The sequence below is a fragment of the Atta colombica genome, unplaced genomic scaffold, assembly GCF_001594045.1.
Source record: "Atta colombica isolate Treedump-2 unplaced genomic scaffold, Acol1.0 scaffold207, whole genome shotgun sequence".
Lineage (NCBI taxonomy): Eukaryota > Metazoa > Arthropoda > Insecta > Hymenoptera > Formicidae > Atta > Atta colombica.
The window spans coordinates 345,932-364,145 of NW_017259302.1; the positions used below are offsets into that span (position 1 = coordinate 345,932).

The following is an 18,214-nucleotide window of genomic DNA, read 5'->3' on the forward strand; positions in this document are numbered from 1 at the left end:
TTTACCCGCAATAATCTCGTGTTTTCTGGACTGTACTCAGGATGTAATACTTACTAATAGAGGACATGGTTCGCATGATGTCTCTCGTAACGTACAATTTTGCAGAGCCCGCGAAGGACGGAGTCTCTACATGGACGTAAGGCCTCCAGACCCAGTAACCCATAATATATGATTTGCAAGTCCTGAAACAGAGCGAGGAAATCAAATAATACAAATGACGCTCGAATTTGGGGAGGCTCATTGTCAGTCAGCGAGAATGAAATTTGTACGAAAGGATTGTTGCTCACATGTTTCCTAATCGGTACTATCACACGCGTTTTCCGCGACGACGATCGCAGTAATTTTAACAGAAAATTACAGCGAGCTAAAGTGATCGTCATGAACCCAATTTGCCTCGTTACTTCACTGTACGATCTATTTATTTATTGATAATGTAGGGTACGCAAAGGAAATCGGTAGATCAGCCGGTGGATCAGTAACAGCGGTAAATCAGTGTATAAAAGTGATCTACAAATTTCCGCGAATAAATAAACGAATGTATACCGTGCATTTACCATGCGCTATTTTCATCTGTTTCATGTTTTGCAGAAGTTCCCATATATATATATCTCTCTCTAACTTCCTCATCTAATGTACGTGTTTGCGTGTCTAATAATATATAATTTTTAATTAACACTTTACCTGCTAAATCGGTAAGCATTGAGCTTAATAAATCTAGTATATTATATTATTATTTTACTATTTTATTGTTTTTTTTTATGTTTTATACATTTAGTAAAATTGTTCTTATATTCGGATAAATAGAACCGTCACTCCCAAATGAATGACGGGACCCTTGTAAATTTTATGCACCGTCCAAATATGAGTGACATGGCAAAGTGTAAAAAATATCACATAAATACACATCCATCATTTATTATATGTATATCCAAATTAAGCAGATTATTTAACACTTTAATTAACGCTATTCACACTAGTTTGGCTTTAGTTAAGCTTTGTTATAGTTCAATAATATACAAATAATATTTACGTATAAATAAATAAAAGCCAAATAATAATCCAAAGTAGTTTTCTCCAAATTTTTGTTACATGTTTTAACATTTTCAAATTAAAAATTACAAGTACTAGACGGCAAAGTTTAATAGTTTAAACACGCGTTATATATCTTGTATACACATACTGATTGAGTCGCAATAACGTTCGTGTTGACACGTTACAACTTTGATCCGTATACTGAATTATCGCAAATCTAATTACCCTCGAGTCACCTCCGTTAGATACGCGAGTGGGGTCGTCGCACAATTTCACGCTGGATCGCTGATCAAACTTGCCTATCCATCCATCCATCCATCCATCCATCCATCCATCTATCCATCCCGGCGGGACGTACACCCGTTTTCAGCTCTCGAGCCAACTCTCGTCGGCGCCGTTTCGTCTAGATTGTTTGCGGATGCCGACCGCAATCAGCGTTATACCATGTGAAAACGTACGACGCATCTAACCGATCCAAACCAACTACCACCGCTGACGACTCAAAACGTGCGGGATACCAATTTCGATTAATTCCAAAAATGTCTCTCACCGTGATAATTACATTTTCTCTCGTGCGATTACGAACGAATTATGCGGCCTATGTTCGAAACACGTACAATGTACATTCCGTATATGTATTATATAGCGGCAGCAAAAGCGGTTTCCCGCAGTACATCTCATTTTTCATTTTTCATTTTTACATTCTTCCTGCAACACACTAGAATTCTCGCTACTAACTTCGCAAAAGCGTTTGTTCTAAAAATATTATATACTACACATGCTGTGAATATCCTTATTTTATATGCAAACAATTTTTATTTTGGGAAAAATAAAAATATAATCGACGCATTTGCTTTTGGATTAATACTGTAGAGACAAACAGAAATCATGTAAAAATAAGTTATTAATTCAAATTTTATTGTATAATAAATGCACATTTTACATTATAAATTTCTTGATTTTGGTTCTAGTAATTCATGTAATTAACGTTTTAAGTTAGCTTCAACTTGAGATCTACTATCTCAACCGTACAGAATCGTCGGGTATTACAACGCGAGAGAACTTGGGAGGATTTATAAAACTGGAATTAAGTGTCGCCAGATGTGGCGCATCGTAGCGCAACAAACTCTCGAGGGAGACCAAACGAGATTATAAATATGCGAACGTGTACGTCTAAGTACCTCGAAGACGCTGCGCTGGGTCTGAAAACATTTCGCACGCAAAAGGGAGCGAAAGGGGATTCTCGCTCGATTTTACCGCGCGCGCGCGCGTTCTCGGACTCTTTTCTTCCTTTTTCGCACGAAAAGTGGAGCGAACACCGGACGACCTTCACGAATGGATCGTACGATGCGCGGTTCGTGTTCCGTGAGATTTTTTTAAAGGAAATCCACTCGCGGACATTAATCTAAATTATTACTGCCCATCATGGACAATTAAGTTTTCGACTGTTACGGAGTTATGCATAATTTAAACACGCTATCATCATTATATTGGGTTGTCCGGAAAGTTCGTGCCGACTAACTTATATAATTTAATAAATTTATACTAAAATTTAAATTTTCTGTGTTTCAATTTTCCTTCAACGTCGGCACGAACTTTCCGGACAACCCAATACAATCAGAAATCGTTACCTCTGAAATTTTCATCGCAGTAACATCTAGAAAAAAGGATAGCGCATAAACTAACACGCACTACATCTTATCTATATATGTATATATGTATATATACTGCTGCTTTTTCTTTACATGAGGTATTTCCGAGACTACAAATTATCATCAAGTTCTCTTTGCGAGCATACAGAGATAAAGCGTGTTATTTGAATAACAATTGTTTTATCATGTCATAAAGCGAGGTTGGATATACATAGAGCTCTTTATTATATAGAATTATTTTAATAAATACAAAACTTGTATGAACATGCCGATACATTAAAAAAAAACTTTTATTATAAAATACAATATTCTTTCAGCCTTTTTCTTTCTTTTATGAGATTCTTTTCAAGATTCAGTTCAGCGATTAAATATTTGTTGTTTTTAGATGAAGATTCAGCTTCATAATAACATTTCTTGCGATAAATGCGAAAAAGTTATATATATATATGCCAAATACTTCGTCGGTAGAGAACAACACTAGCAAAGAATCTTCTCGGATCATCAACGATGACGTAATATGTTGTCGAAACTCGCTAAGAAAGTATTCACTCATATCGTGCATGTCATGACGATGATTAGTGTATAAACAACAAATTATTGATTTCCGCTAAAACGAGTTTTATAAAAGGAAGATTGAGAATTTCTATCCAATATTTCAGATAACATTTCTTTATATCAGCCAGAAATTAATACACACATAATGTGCTTTTAAAAATATCGTTCAAATTAGAAATATATGTATAATGTTTAGAATCAGAAGTACGCGTACATTATATATTATTAATCTATAAAAATATAAATTAATTCCATACGAAGAAATACGCTACATGCGGTTAAGAAATTTGCGTTTGTATCAGAAGATGTTCCCAGAGATCCGATCTCGTAATTAAGAGAGTTTTCTTTCTCTTTGTATTTTAGTCGCACGCGTATACTATCTGAGATGTTCACGACCTAGCAATGCAAAGAATATATTGCTGTTATACTTTCTAAGACTATTATCGGTCTAAACAATCTACAATGCTAAGTTTCTTGGAAACATTCTTCATATATCGTTGATACAACGTTTCTCCTCGGATTACTGATTTACAATATAAACGGATGTAAATATCATTAAACGTTGAATGTTTTTTCATTGACCATAGGAAATATCGGTCTATCTATTACTTTTGAAAAATAAAATGCCATAAATATGTATGTATTATAATTCAAATATCATAAATAATAAAGCTTTTTTGTTCTGACCGATTAAAAATTTCATGTATATGAAATGATAACATGAAATCCAATCGAACATTAGAATCATACTAGATACAGTTATTAGATATTATATATTATTATTTCGATATATAAATGCGATATTTTAATTAATAGAAAAAGAACGAAGAAAAATCAAGTAAAAGAGAAAGAAATTAAAGATCAATATTCATATACTCTGCTCTGTAACTCGATTAAATAATTCAAGAGACAAATACTTGATTAATTAAAACTCGGAGGAAGTAGAACTTGAACCGCGAAATACTTTTTAAACAAGTACGATTCGTACATTTTTCAGAAACTTTTAATCAACATTCACAGTACGAATGGAACAAAAAGAGATCTGTTAATTACTTGGAAACTGATATTTCATTATATTCATTCACTTACAAAAAAATGGAAGCGATTTTGTATTTTCAAAACTAAAAATATACATCACTCTAATATCATTTATGACAAGCCATTAATGAAGCATGACAATTAAAATACGTTCGTTTCATTTCATATTGTTAAAAAGTTCTCTCGAGATCTCATTGATATTTTATTGTATTCTTCTTTTTCAATAAATATGAAATAATTATCAGTCTACGAAAAATCTACACAAAGAACAATGTCTCGATTACATAAAAGTAACAGAAAGTTTCGAAAGTTCAGATAGCACTGCCTCAAGATACAAACGATGCCCTTTAACCTTTACGCTGGCGCTGCTGTACACGTTTACAGAGGATGTGTGTGTGTGTGTGTGTGTGTGTGTGTGTGTGTGTGTGTGTGTGTGTGTGATACAAATATTAAATGAATAGATTGTATGTTCATAAAATTGCTCACAAAATCGGTGGGGGTATCTCCATTTAATTCAATATTTTCAAAGAAACCTCAAGTATTAGAAAATAAGTATTTACCCACCTGGAGGGTCCGTCTTTCTGGATCACGGCAGAGAGCCCGAACAAAATGTGGATCCAAGTAGTCCGTCATAATAGCCCGACTAGACTATACCACGGTCCTTTTCTTAACAGCTCTCGCGTAGTTCCGTGTCCTGCTTAAATACTCGTTCCTGAACATCGCCACCACCCCCGATCGAAGGAGCGATCTTCAATTTTCAATGACGTACGCACGACACCGTGTCAACTATTTGTAAGACGAGCCGTTCTATCATCTTATCAGTCTTCATGAGATGCGTTGCATCCTTCTTTCATGAAGATAATTTCGATCTTTCCAGATATTACCAATTGTATATGCATCACGCGCGATACGTAAACTTTAGAGTAACGGAGAACATACAATATCTCCGTACAACAATATCTTGGCAATTCTTCAGCATTTCTATAACAGCTACAATGCGTCCTTCTCGATTTCGTCGATCGTATATACGGGATTCTGCAACAGAAGACAGATAGAAAATGTAAGTAAGAAAAATAAATCATATATAATTTGGCATGCCACTTTAACTATTTTATTTTACGCTAAACAATCAACATCACAATTTTCTTCTTCTTTTATTCAATTTTCTTTTTTTTTTGTGCAAATCTCAAATATATCATAGATACTTTCTTAAGGAAATCACTCACGAGTTTTTTTCTTTTTCGTACGGATTTAAATTTCTTGATGACGATGTAAAATGCACCGTTATGAATCACGAAACACGCAAGTAGAATTATAAACGTTGCGATCGGAAGTCGCTCGTTAAAGTGCACCTGCAGATGTAACATGTATCGACTAAACTGGAAACGTCAACATGTTGACCTTTAACTCCTTCAAAGCTAGAAAGATCAGTGGAAATTACATCTACTTGCGCGGCACTTGGAGCATCGTTGACATGAATTAATAATCTTAGCTCATGTCAGTAAATCGTGGTGTAAGCACACACATACATGTAAATGTACATTACATTAAAGATAGGATTAAAAATATTAAAATAAAATAATAAATAATAATAAACTATATAGATCATTTCGATATCAGATCAAACCATGTGTAATCAATTTATGAATTTGAATATACGTGTATAAAAATATATATTTTATATTACGTAAAATACAATACAATACATGTTACAATAAAATAACCTAAATAAAAGATCTAAATATAATTAAACAGTGTTGATAAAAAAAAATTATATATGATAAAAAATACAATAAATAAATAAAATTAATAAATGACTATTTGGATCACACAACACAATAAATGAACAAAAGAGTGTACATGTTATGTGAGGATTGCTCGTTGAAGAGGAAAGAGATTAGATTCAATCGACCCCAAAAATAATTTTATGTAAAATACAAAGAATAAGAGAATTACGCGATGTTCAATTTCTGGAGCCATCTTTCGGCCTTGAATAAATAACGTCACGCGAGGCATGTATTTTAACTACCTTGAGAGCGATAAGTCGAGGTCATGCAAGTACCTCGGCGCTACGTTCAACATCCATGAACGACAACGCATTTTAGAGGTTCTTGATCCTTAAGGAACGGGACTAGGTCTCGCTTCGATTGGATCGTAGCACTTAAGAATTTATTTGATTATCATGACAAGGATATTTAATTTAAAGTGTTTATGTAACCGGTATGTAACATCATTCGCAATTCTCACACACATAATAATCATATTAATGTGAAATTATGCCTTATAAATATTAATGTAAAAACCTCTAGCTTTTTACATAAATAGATTTGCGCCGGTTTGTCCACTGCTATGGCAGAAGATAATTTCAAATGTGCAAACTAACGACATTTTTTTAAATAATCAAGAACAAGTGAAACATTTCGTTCGTTGATTGAAAGGAGACAAAAATAACTTGTCGGATATGGACAAGACAGATCGATCACGACCTCGAATCTATCCAATCGTATATATCAGTCTGATGTTTCGTGTATTTCCTCTATCCACCTACAATCTCAACTAAAAAAAGAACTTTATAACTCGTGCTGTCGAAATGATTCTACCGATACTCATGTATAATTTCTCTGTTCATCAATCGATTCTGCTATTCGAGAATATTCTCTTCGCATTAACCTATTATCCATCCGAATAGTTCAAGGTTTGGAGATATTTTATTTTATACCAAGATAAAAACAGAGAAATATATAAAGAGTTATTAAGATTTACAGTGTATCCTGTTTGTTTTGGAGATGGCAAACAAGTGATTGAATATAATTTTTCGTTTTAACACAATATATAGCTTTATCAGATACATTACAATCACTTCTAAAGAAAATCTCCGAATCATCTTATGCATTCAACAGAATTTCCTTCTTCTAAACGAATTATCATTTGAATTAATGCGTATGCCAAAATTTGTTTACAAGCTTCCGTGTTGCAACAAACTTTCACACGCGATCATTCAAGAGAGAGAGAGAGAGAGAGAGAGCACTCTATTAGGAATAAAAGTCATACACGAACGAAGGAACATCTCGAAGGAGCTGGCAAGACGGGATAGAGTACGAAGAAGATTGGAACTTCGTCGGCCTTGCGGATCGTTTCTATTTAGCTTCGTACTACTTGTTTTTTCCTCTTCATCGTCATCGTCGTCGTATTCTTCTTCTTCTTCTTCTTTTCCTGCTCGAGGCCCGACAGAGCCTTTTTCTTTCTCCCCTTCATGAAAGAAACTCGCTGAGTCCGCAACTCGTTCACGACTCATCTATGCACCACGAAGCGAAACGCCGTTAAACAAAAGCATGAAGGTGCAGGCTCGTATATCAATTTACTAATCGCGCTCGATCATCGACCATCAAGTCAACTCATAACGATCTGCAATTGACGATAGGGGATGGACGGGTTAATACCGGGTTCAACAACAGTGGATCCGTAATGAGTTATTATCAATGCTCATGAACGTGATTTCGCATGTAGGTCGATTGTCGTTGAGTTGAAATGTTATGAACAACTCTTATCAACGACGTGTAAAAATCTACGAGCTGATAGTAACATGGGCGTGGCGCGGATGGAAATCCAGATGCCGTGATGCAATATTGTGGAGCGATGTGTTCGATCTGTCGGTATGAACAGGTATGATTATTCATTATAAGTGATTTCATTACGTAGAATGACTGAACCACATATATATATATATATATCAAATAACATATAGAATTAGCAGAAAAATACTGCGTGTTAAATCAACTATATGGTACAATTACGACGCTATAACATTATAAACGTTGATTTTTTTTTTTTTTCATAATATCTATACTACGATATGATTGCTCGATCTTTATTAGAGTATTCAATTTACAGAAGATAATTTCAATCGATGAGAAAAGGATAATCCAAGCTGTTATTAAAGATTGCATCATAGCCTGTTTACAGCGCCATGCTTTCCTAGACAACACGTTGGTCCAAGAGTCAAATCTGTCTTTGGCCGCATATGTAAACGGCTCATCGATAAAAATATCCTCGGTATATGGGGCAGTTCGTAAAGCTGCCTTCCTATATAAAATGAGACTTACAGAGTAAATACTTTTAATTCTAATATCTGATGTTCGGCTTACACAATTACATTTGTATTACGATTAGATTACACAATGTATTATATTAACAGTATTTAACTTTTATTTCACTAGACAGAAGGAACAGAAGGAACAGAAGGAATATAGGATTTTAAAATTATCATAACATTAAATGTTATACGTGAAAATATCATTTGAATATATAGAAATAGCAAATAGTAATAGAAATAAATTAATATTTTAAAAAGTATACAAATATTCTTTACATGTAATAACATTTCTCCTCTCTCTTTAAATCATCCGTATTAAATTTTTTTTTTTAATTTAATTAGGACTTATAACATATAAAAAATTATTTAATTTTCAATATTAAATGTATCAAGTATTAGCTTCATTTGTCATATTATCATTTTTGTATGAAAATAAAACTACCGAGGATACAAAAATCTCGACGAAAATATAACAGTTAATACCATGCACTTAAAGTTAAAGTTCGAATTGATAAATCAACTGTATAATTATCGAGCTAATAATTTCTCTGCCGATAAGTCTTTCTTATTTCTTCATCGTTTAGCATAGATAAAAATAATACTGTCTTATTTTTTAGTGTAAGACTTGTATTACCGCCAAGCGAGAATCGCTTACGTGTCGCGTGTTAAACGTACGGTGAAAATATCGTGGCAAACTCCAAGACAGCTTGAAAAGTTACACGCCACGGTAAGATATTCGAGGTAAGATAATCCGAACCGCTGATCGTCGAGACAACCGTGCGGATTCACCGTAAATGTAAACGTAAACGTGCCGTGACCATCGTGAAACAAAATGCACGAGTGCTTGCAGATGGATGGATGCATTGCAGAAAAAATGGAACGAGAACTAGAATCGAGAATGAAGCACATGCTTATTCCATTGCTTAAAAAAACACATATGTACGCGCCAAGCGAGTAAATCGAGAAATTATTCGAAAGAAAATTGCAAGCACTTTTTAAGCTGTCTACGAAGAAAAGAAGTTTATCAATATCTACGAGAATTAGATTCAAGCGCGGAACTTCATCGATCTCGCAGATCGTTGACAGTTACGAGAGATCTATATTTCAATCGAATTACAAAACATGCGCGATTAGAATGGGATAAACAGCGTTCGTCGCCCGTTTGTCACTCGCGCTCGGATATTCAGCGAACGAGCCAGATTGTATTCCCCAGATATGCTGACGGCGATGTTTCGGACAGTGTACAATATCACAAAGGGCCGTCTGTTAAAAGCGCGACACGCTGCTGCAGAATGCCCTTCATCTCTTCGGCTTGTCCAACGTATGTTTCTCTCTTTGACAGCTTCATGCAACACGGCGCAAAAGAACATAAACGTCCGAATAATGGTGGATCAATGGTGATGTATTTGATGTCTCTATTCTTTCATGTCGTGAAACAATCGATTACAATTTATATCGCTGCTTCTCGCGTGACCTCCTTTTCTACATCGGATTTTTCTATAATTCGTATTACGTGTCATCGATCGCACGTGTTCATTCATTACTGTTACTCGCAAAAGACGCGTAGCAGTCAAAAAATTATCAATCTTATCAAGTCCTTCTAAGAAAATTCACTATACGTTCATCAGCTATGACTTCTCGAAAGATGCTTGGTAGTGTAGTATCAGATGTCTGTTATTGATCGTTGCCTTTTTCGCATACATATATTTTCCACTGCAGTCTCCTGTTAGAATAACTACATACGTTCGACGTATCGTACACATACATATATAATATATATAATATATTTAAAAACAATACACATTATAATATTTTTATTACGCAATAAGTAGATAACATAAATTTAAATTAAAAAATTTTAACACATTACATTAACCTTAATCGATATTCGCTGCGAAATTTCCTTAATTAATATTCGTAGGTCAGTGTACTTTAAAGTTTAAATTAATGTTCTTGCTTAGAGTTGACGTAATCGAACGATTTTCATTCAAGTTTAAAAATTATGTAAGATTGTGAAAAATATTTATTTTAAATACATATCTGAAAAAAAAAAACGTTTAGGTTCATTGGGTCTGCGAATATCAATTACGATTAAGCTTTTTCATGCAAAGATACTATTTGAGCTGCTTTAATAATTATTTTAATCAAAGAAATTAATAGAAGAGAAAAATCGCGAATTATAAATTTTGATGAAAAATGTAATAATTCACAATCTAAAATGCACCATACAAGAATTTATTATTATTATTAACGTAATATTTGTGGCACACTCTACGAATAATTAAAAAACTAATTGTCTAAAACACTTTTCATATAAAATGTTGTGTGACGCGTTTGAATAATGTTTAAAATTTCTCTACTTCCACAACAAATAGACAGATGTCCAAGTTTTCGTAAACACGATATACAGTACATTCAACTGTTTTTAATCGTATTTTAATGAGGTTATCAAATATCTTCGATAAATCAGTACCGAATGACCGGCCTTTCTGAAGATCCTTGACCTACTCTCGCGCGTTCTCGTGCTGTCGTCAACATTATTACATCCGTGCTATCGTTACCATTATTAACGTTACTAACATACCCTACAACGCGATTAGAAACGCGACGTGCAACCTACGCCACCATAATATGCGTACATCCTCATTAAACGACCGGATCGTTCCCCGCTCGCTTATCTACGCACTTTTTTTTATATGACATTCTATTAATTCGCCTTTGTCCATCCTCGCACTCGTCGCGCGTTGAAGCAACAAAACATCTAGTTCGTGTATATGAATGCGATTCTCTTTAATAAAAATGAATTTAATATTAAGCGCATTTTAATATTAAGTTTGGACTTGGAAAACAAAAATGAAAGAGAGAGAGAGAGAGAGAGAGAGAGAGAGAGAGAGAGAGAAAGAAAGAGAGAGGGAGAGAGAGAGAGGAGAGGATAAAATTATTAAAATATTAAATTAAAACCAATAATATAAAATTTAATTATATAATATAAAATTTAATTATTCGATTTATCTATCAGTTGGCTTATCTATCATGAAATAATATCTATTAGATGTGTATGTATATGATACCATAGATTTTCATTCATGCAAATTATAAAAAGATATAATCAATGTACAATATCTCTTCCGACTTTGCAGAGCAATTTGTGCGATACAAGTAAAATAATAATAATTATATTTCCATTTTCTTTTTAAAATAATCTTTTTAAAATAATCAAACAAAAAAATTCAATGCTTATTTCTAAAAAATTTCATATTTTACTCAACAAAATATTGAGTATTTTGGTTGATTCTTAAGACATTAATTTTTTAGTTTCGCTAATTTAACTTGTAAATTTTGTTGCAAAATATTCATATTACGAAATAATAAATTGAGCCAGTTCTCCTAGATTCGTGTTGATTGTTAGTTACATATTGTATATAGAAGCGATGAATTACGCAGTAGAATATATATCTTTATATATCTTTTGCGCTATATGGATAGTTTTAAATGGCACATGTCGTTGGAAAACTCAGTAAAAACGAGAAATGGTTGGGAAAATTTCCAACAATCGCCATAGTCCACCGCCACGTTGTGAACACCAAACAATTCTGAACGCAATAATCCCTAGAAATACAATAGACAATACGGCGTACTGTGGATCTTATTTGAAATGATTTAATTGATGGTCGATATATAATATTTTATACTCAACAATCTTCACATAGTTAAGTCTCAATGTATATATCATGTGTTTGACTTAATTATAAAACAATAAAAATTAAAATATGTAACATTATATAAATATTATGTATAGATATTAAATTAATACGATTTTAAGCTGAAAGATATAAGAATAATTTAAGAAAAATGCTACGAGGCTATTTGCATCTGCACCAAGAGAAATGTTTTGTACGAATAATTTGCTACTGACACAAAAACTATTTGTTGATATATGATCATCAATCAAACAACCGTTGGTTACCACGACAATGTTAATTTGTTGAATTTACTAAATGAACTGATAATTTAATGGTACAAAACTGTTTTGTATGATGTTTATAGAGCTTTTGTAGTTAGAAATAAAACATTTTGTTACAACATTTGGAACAAAATGAATAATATATAAATATCTTCCATTTTTTACAGAGTGATTATGTTTAGCGTTTTTGAATTTCCTTAACTTAGCAAAAATATATATGGATTTAGAACAATTGAGATTACTAATCGCTTTGAAAAATAGTTACATATCATGATTGATCATGTGGCGAAAAGAGAGAAGTTCACGAGATTAATCTCTAATCGTCTCGGTTTTATAGAAGATGTTAAATTTTTCTTACAAGAAAATACGCCATCTCTGATAACTTCGCGAAACATTTCTTGCTCTACCATAGTGTATTATTTTGTTGAAATTACTAAAACAATATTTATTTTGTAGTGGCAACCAAATTTCACATTGTTATTTACAAAACGAAATTTGTATTGTTAAATAAAAAAATTTGTTCATCTAACAAAAAAATATTGTATTCGTTACTTTAACAAAATAATCCAATGATAATCGGCCATTTGTGAATGATTCTCTTTTCTTGTTACCATTACTATATCTTTTTTCTCAGTGTGTAGTTATATTAAATCTTTTAAATTTAAAAGAAAAATAAAAAACTATTATAAATAAAAAACTAGCATTTTTTCTGTATTATTAGGGTATTACCTAACTGACCTATAAATCGATACAGCATAGAATTTGCAGCAATATCGCTGCAAAATTTCTGCAATATTGCTGCAACATGTAATGTTGCTGCAACTTTTGTGCAACTTAGTGCTGTATATAGGGGAACACATTGAAAAACTGGCATCAACTGTTTACTCCATGTCTATGAATAGTAACAATGTTTGAAAATATGAGTAGCGTTCGCGGCGTGGAAGTTCAAAGCGCACGCGCATTCTTTCCGAGAATGAAAACGGTAGAGTGCCTGTCGTGTCAGCAGTCAGCACGCTAGCTAGGCTTAGGTACGTTCGTAAGGGTACCGACCCTTCGTTCATCCTCCTTCACCCTAATTTCGCACACACTTAGCGCCTTCTCCAGAAAATACCTCCGTCGACTACTTTGCTCACGGAGAGGAGAGCAACTCTTCAAACTCGTCACCGATACCAGAATTACTTATTAGAAAAAAAAGTCGACGAGAAATTAAGAGTATTTCTTTCGTAAAATAATATTTCTCTTTTGATTCAATCCAATGATAATCAATAATTTTTTCTAATCTTCTGACACAAACCTTGAAACCTACGAAATACCGTGCGATATTAATGAGATCACATTCGTAGGATAGTATCACTCATAATATAAGTTTAAATTACAACGTTTCTCTCGTTTACAATAGAATGAGAAAAGAATTAGGAATTAAAAAAATTATTCAATCTAAAATTCAAATTCATTCCTAGGTGAATGTAATTCTTTTAATAACAGTCAATTATTTCTATTTCAACACGTATGCTCGTAAAAGCGCGATCGAAAGGAGCTCGTGAAAATAATCCCTCGTATCAGAGCGAAGCGGCAAAGTGAACGGTCGAATGGAGCGGATGTTTGCTCGTGGATCGACGATGAAAAGATCGAAGAAGGAAACGCGGAGGTTCCTGATGCGCTCATCATGATGGCATCGAACCGGCTGTAATAACTGCTTCTTAGGAGAACCATTCGGTCGTTCAAACCGCTACGCATTCTGACTACCGGAGTGCCAGCATAGGCATATAGGAACGAATGAAAAAGGATGAAAACCGAGTGGAAAAGTAGAGCCCCGAAGCTAGAAAACGTCCGATGGCGTTGCTCCTGCGTGCGTATCCGCGATTCCGCGGTGCGTGGGATAGTTCTCATCGCATTATTATCGCTGCCCATGACGACGAGCGTCAGCGTACGTATGTACGCACGCACGCACGCACGCACGCACGCACGCACGCACGCACGCACGCACGCATTCCGCGCACGTATCCGATAAATGCTCGCATAATACGCTCATATAGGGCGTTTCCGAGACAGTGGCAAAATTGCCATAATATGTTTCTAAGTTTTTAATTATTGAAAAAATATATTTGAAAAATTCCAAGATTCAAGCAAAACATTACAACTGAATTCAAAGTAGTTTGTACTTTTAGATGAACAAAAAATGCAGATTTTTCATTTACATCTTTAATATTTAATTTATCAAGAGCTTTCCGTTTTCCATGACTTATAATTTAAATTATATTAATATACCACAAGAAAAAAATATCGTTAAGAAAATCTATTTCACTGAAAGGAGCAAAAAAAATTGTTTCAAAATTAGATCCTGTTATTTCAAAAGAGTTACTAGGTTAATTCATTCCTATTACGAAATTGTGAAATCGATCTTACAATAATAATTTTTGAAGATCCAATCTTTCAGTAAGTATAGAATAAAGGCTCTGAAATGAATAGAGATGGTAAGAATGTAATTCTTACTGCAATTCCTTGTGTAACAAATAATCTTAAAATTAATTGTAAAAGATCAAATAATAATACTAAATTATATATTCTATTTTATAAAGTTTGATTTAGGTCTATTATAGGAACAGAAAAAGTATATCGCAAATTGTATCTCATCATATTGAGAGCTATATATATATAGTATATGTAGTAGATCTATTATCGCGTAAGCAAATTGAAAATTAGGCTCCAAGAGAAAACGAAAGAAAAAAAATAACATAATAGGCCGAATGGAAGCAAACAGACTCTACGAAAGGAAGCGGCTAACTATAAAAATAGGATACCCTTTATGCACTCACGCATCAGTCAGCACCAAGTGCCGAGGTAAAAAGTCGTTTCCGTTTGTCCATCTGCCGATCTCAGGGAGGGAAAAAACATCTTCAAACCAAAGAGGATTGTCAACAATGTCGACGCATTTCTTTCTCCCTCCTGACAATGCGCAACCTTGAGAAAATTATAATGTAAGATTAATCTTTCTGAGAGTACATCTCGATGATCCATAACGTGAAATCGAAATAATTTACACAAACGAATCGTCTCACGCAATCATAATAGCTTGTCGTATCTTGCGGTTTCCGTTGCTATTATGGCAAGTGTTATAGATTTGCAAAAAAGAATAAACATCCTTTTTCACTGCTCTTTTCACGTTCAAATATTATATCACACGTATATTACGAAATTTTACGATGTATTTATTTTGTTAGGCTTTAAATGTGACATAACGCATTCAGCTCTTGTTGTTTCATATTTATCCAGCTTCATTCTGTTATCTCTTTGTAAACCTGTCAATGTTAAAATAAATTGCATTCAGATGGAAATATAATAGATATCGGTTTATAATTTTTATCAATGTGACCTTTACAGATATTTTTTGTTACCATATATATATATATATTAGGTGTAGTAAAAAGAAATTCATTATTTTTCTATTCAATTTCATGCAAAAATAATGGATTTCTTTTTATTACACCTAATATATATATATATATATATATATATATATACACATTTCAAGATATATTAGAATTTATTAAATTTGTTCAATCTGTTTTAAAATTATACCATAACCATACTAGTAAATGCAAGAAAAATATTTTTGAAAATACTGTAACTTCGAAAGAAATTTTTTAAGATCGAAATATCATTTCAGTCAATTAATATTTAAATACGAATTTCTCAACGGCATACAATCACAACGCAAGATGTTGGCACTTAATATTTTATATTTTAATCACATCTTGCATTGTGGTTGTTGCCGTTGAGAAATTCGTATTTAAAAAATTTTACCACTTATCAACTTTTATTGTTTAATATTTAAATATTCGATAAGTCGGACCTTCGTAATTAAAAAAATTTTTTTTGTAAAGCAAGTCGTCAATTCTTCTGACGAGAAAACTAGACGAATTTACGATTGAGTAATCGATATTACATCCGGATAATCGACGGGCACGAGTGAAGCTTCGCGCGAATGTCGTGTCATATTTCAAATATGCGTGCATGCGTGTGCGTTACCACGCATGACAATCGCAAGCATATGGTATATGGCTTCTGTTCGGAAACAACGCGTTGTCTCCGGTCTGCCTTGAATCTTGAAACGCGATTATACCGTGTACATTCATTAAAAAATGAAATATTATTTTTGATAATATTTTTCTACATATTACCAAAAACATTGTATTTCATTTATCTTAAAATTACTTTACTCGTGTATGGATTATTTATATATTGTTCGATTAAAATTTAATATTTTTATAATTCCACATAAAGATCTGTAATCTTGTTTCGCAATACGAAAGATACAAGATTGAAATGTCTCCAATTAAGTTAAAAAAAAGAAATAATTATCTGACTACGATAATTTTAATGTGGCTCATTAATGAAAGAGTACTCGCGGATTACCTTTACATTATCTATCTCAAATGTCTCTCCTATAATCGCAAAATATAATTTCTATCAGATCGAACGAAATATCGGTGTGGATAAAAAGCGATTAACTGTAGAATAAAGTTGTAGTATATCATTTCAGGTAAAAAAAGACTTTTCTGAAGCATAATCCGATTCCATACATAATTCCACGTATAATTAACGATCATCTGATGATTATACACGAGTCCTTGTAAAAGCGATTAGTCGGGAGGCATTGCACCTCGATATCGCTGTCTTTTAGTCTTCGCACATCGTCTCTTCCGTGAACGATTAATCATACTTAATCGTTCGTTTCGCAATTTACACGCACCTTTAGAATTCGCGCATGTGCAGCAATGACACATAGGAAGTTCTACAAAACGCTCATCTAGCTTGTCTCACACTTTCACAGTGCCTACGTGAACCTGTACTCACGATTATCTACAATATAGTTACATATAAATTAATCAATGGGTGTATATATTCCAGTTCCAAAATGTGTTCTCTTTCTTCAATATAAATATAGTTCCAAAATAATTTTTTTCTCAAAAAAAAAGATATAAAAAGATATATCTATAAAAATATTGTTTTTACTATGTTCATTTTAACGATAAATAAAACAAAGACAAGTAAATTCCTAGTCCATTATTTACGTCTGTAGTAAATCCATGATTTAGAATGAAGTAAGCTGTTAAAATTTGACAGAAACAATAAATAAACGTAAATAATTCGCGATTACACACGTTATTAGTAAAATAATGAAAATTCTCAGATTTAATGAGCCAAAGTACTAGTACTTTCAGTATAACTCCACGTTCGCCAACGCAACACTTAAAATTCCAACCAACGCACAGTGAAACTGCTTTCTCTTTATCCGCTTGTCTTCGTCCTCCTTCGCGTTTCCTATGTTTCTCCTCGAAGAACCTATTGCGACTCGGCATAATCGACTTTATTATGCTCTCTTTTTATTTTGCTTTCCTTCTCGTCGCCTCATCAAACTCTCATAGCAAAAGCTTCTCGCAAAATTATACCGTCTGCCTCGCAAATCTACTACCATTTTTTCCTCTCTACCGTTGTTTAGTTTAGATACTTCGAATAAAATCGATAAAGCTTTGAGCTTTACACGATGATATCAAGGAATATAATGGTTTTTTTTATTCCATCATATATCTTTTTCTTTTAATTATATTTTATGCTTATGAAACTGTTAATTTTTCCGTTGATAACTAATTTTATATTCTTCAAAACATATATATATATATATATAAAATACATAAAATTCGAATAGAACATTTGGTTCAACTGATCTTCATAAAGAAACAGGAATATCCTTCTTCAAGACGTTATTATATATATATATATATATATGAAGTTGCGCTCGAAGAGAAAAAACATAAACCTCTTGATTGATGAAATATCTCGTGTTGATGTTATCGTATTTTTTAACGGATTGTACGC

The 18,214-nt window shown here is 33.0% G+C and overlaps 1 protein-coding gene across 1 annotated transcript in view; it reads right to left on the minus strand.

Annotated features, from left to right (window-relative positions):
- Nucleotides 1-18,214, minus strand: part of LOC108687411 (rap guanine nucleotide exchange factor-like) — a 37,355-nt gene that overhangs the window by 3,094 nt on the left and 16,047 nt on the right. Inside the window, exons 2-3 of the mRNA XM_018193165.1 lie at nt 4,842-5,312; nt 55-182 (exon numbers count right to left, since the gene is read on the minus strand). Coding sequence (XP_018048654.1) covers nt 55-182; nt 4,842-4,910 — 197 coding nt within the window. The 5' untranslated portion in view covers nt 4,911-5,312. The remainder of the gene's footprint in view (nt 1-54; nt 183-4,841; nt 5,313-18,214) is intronic.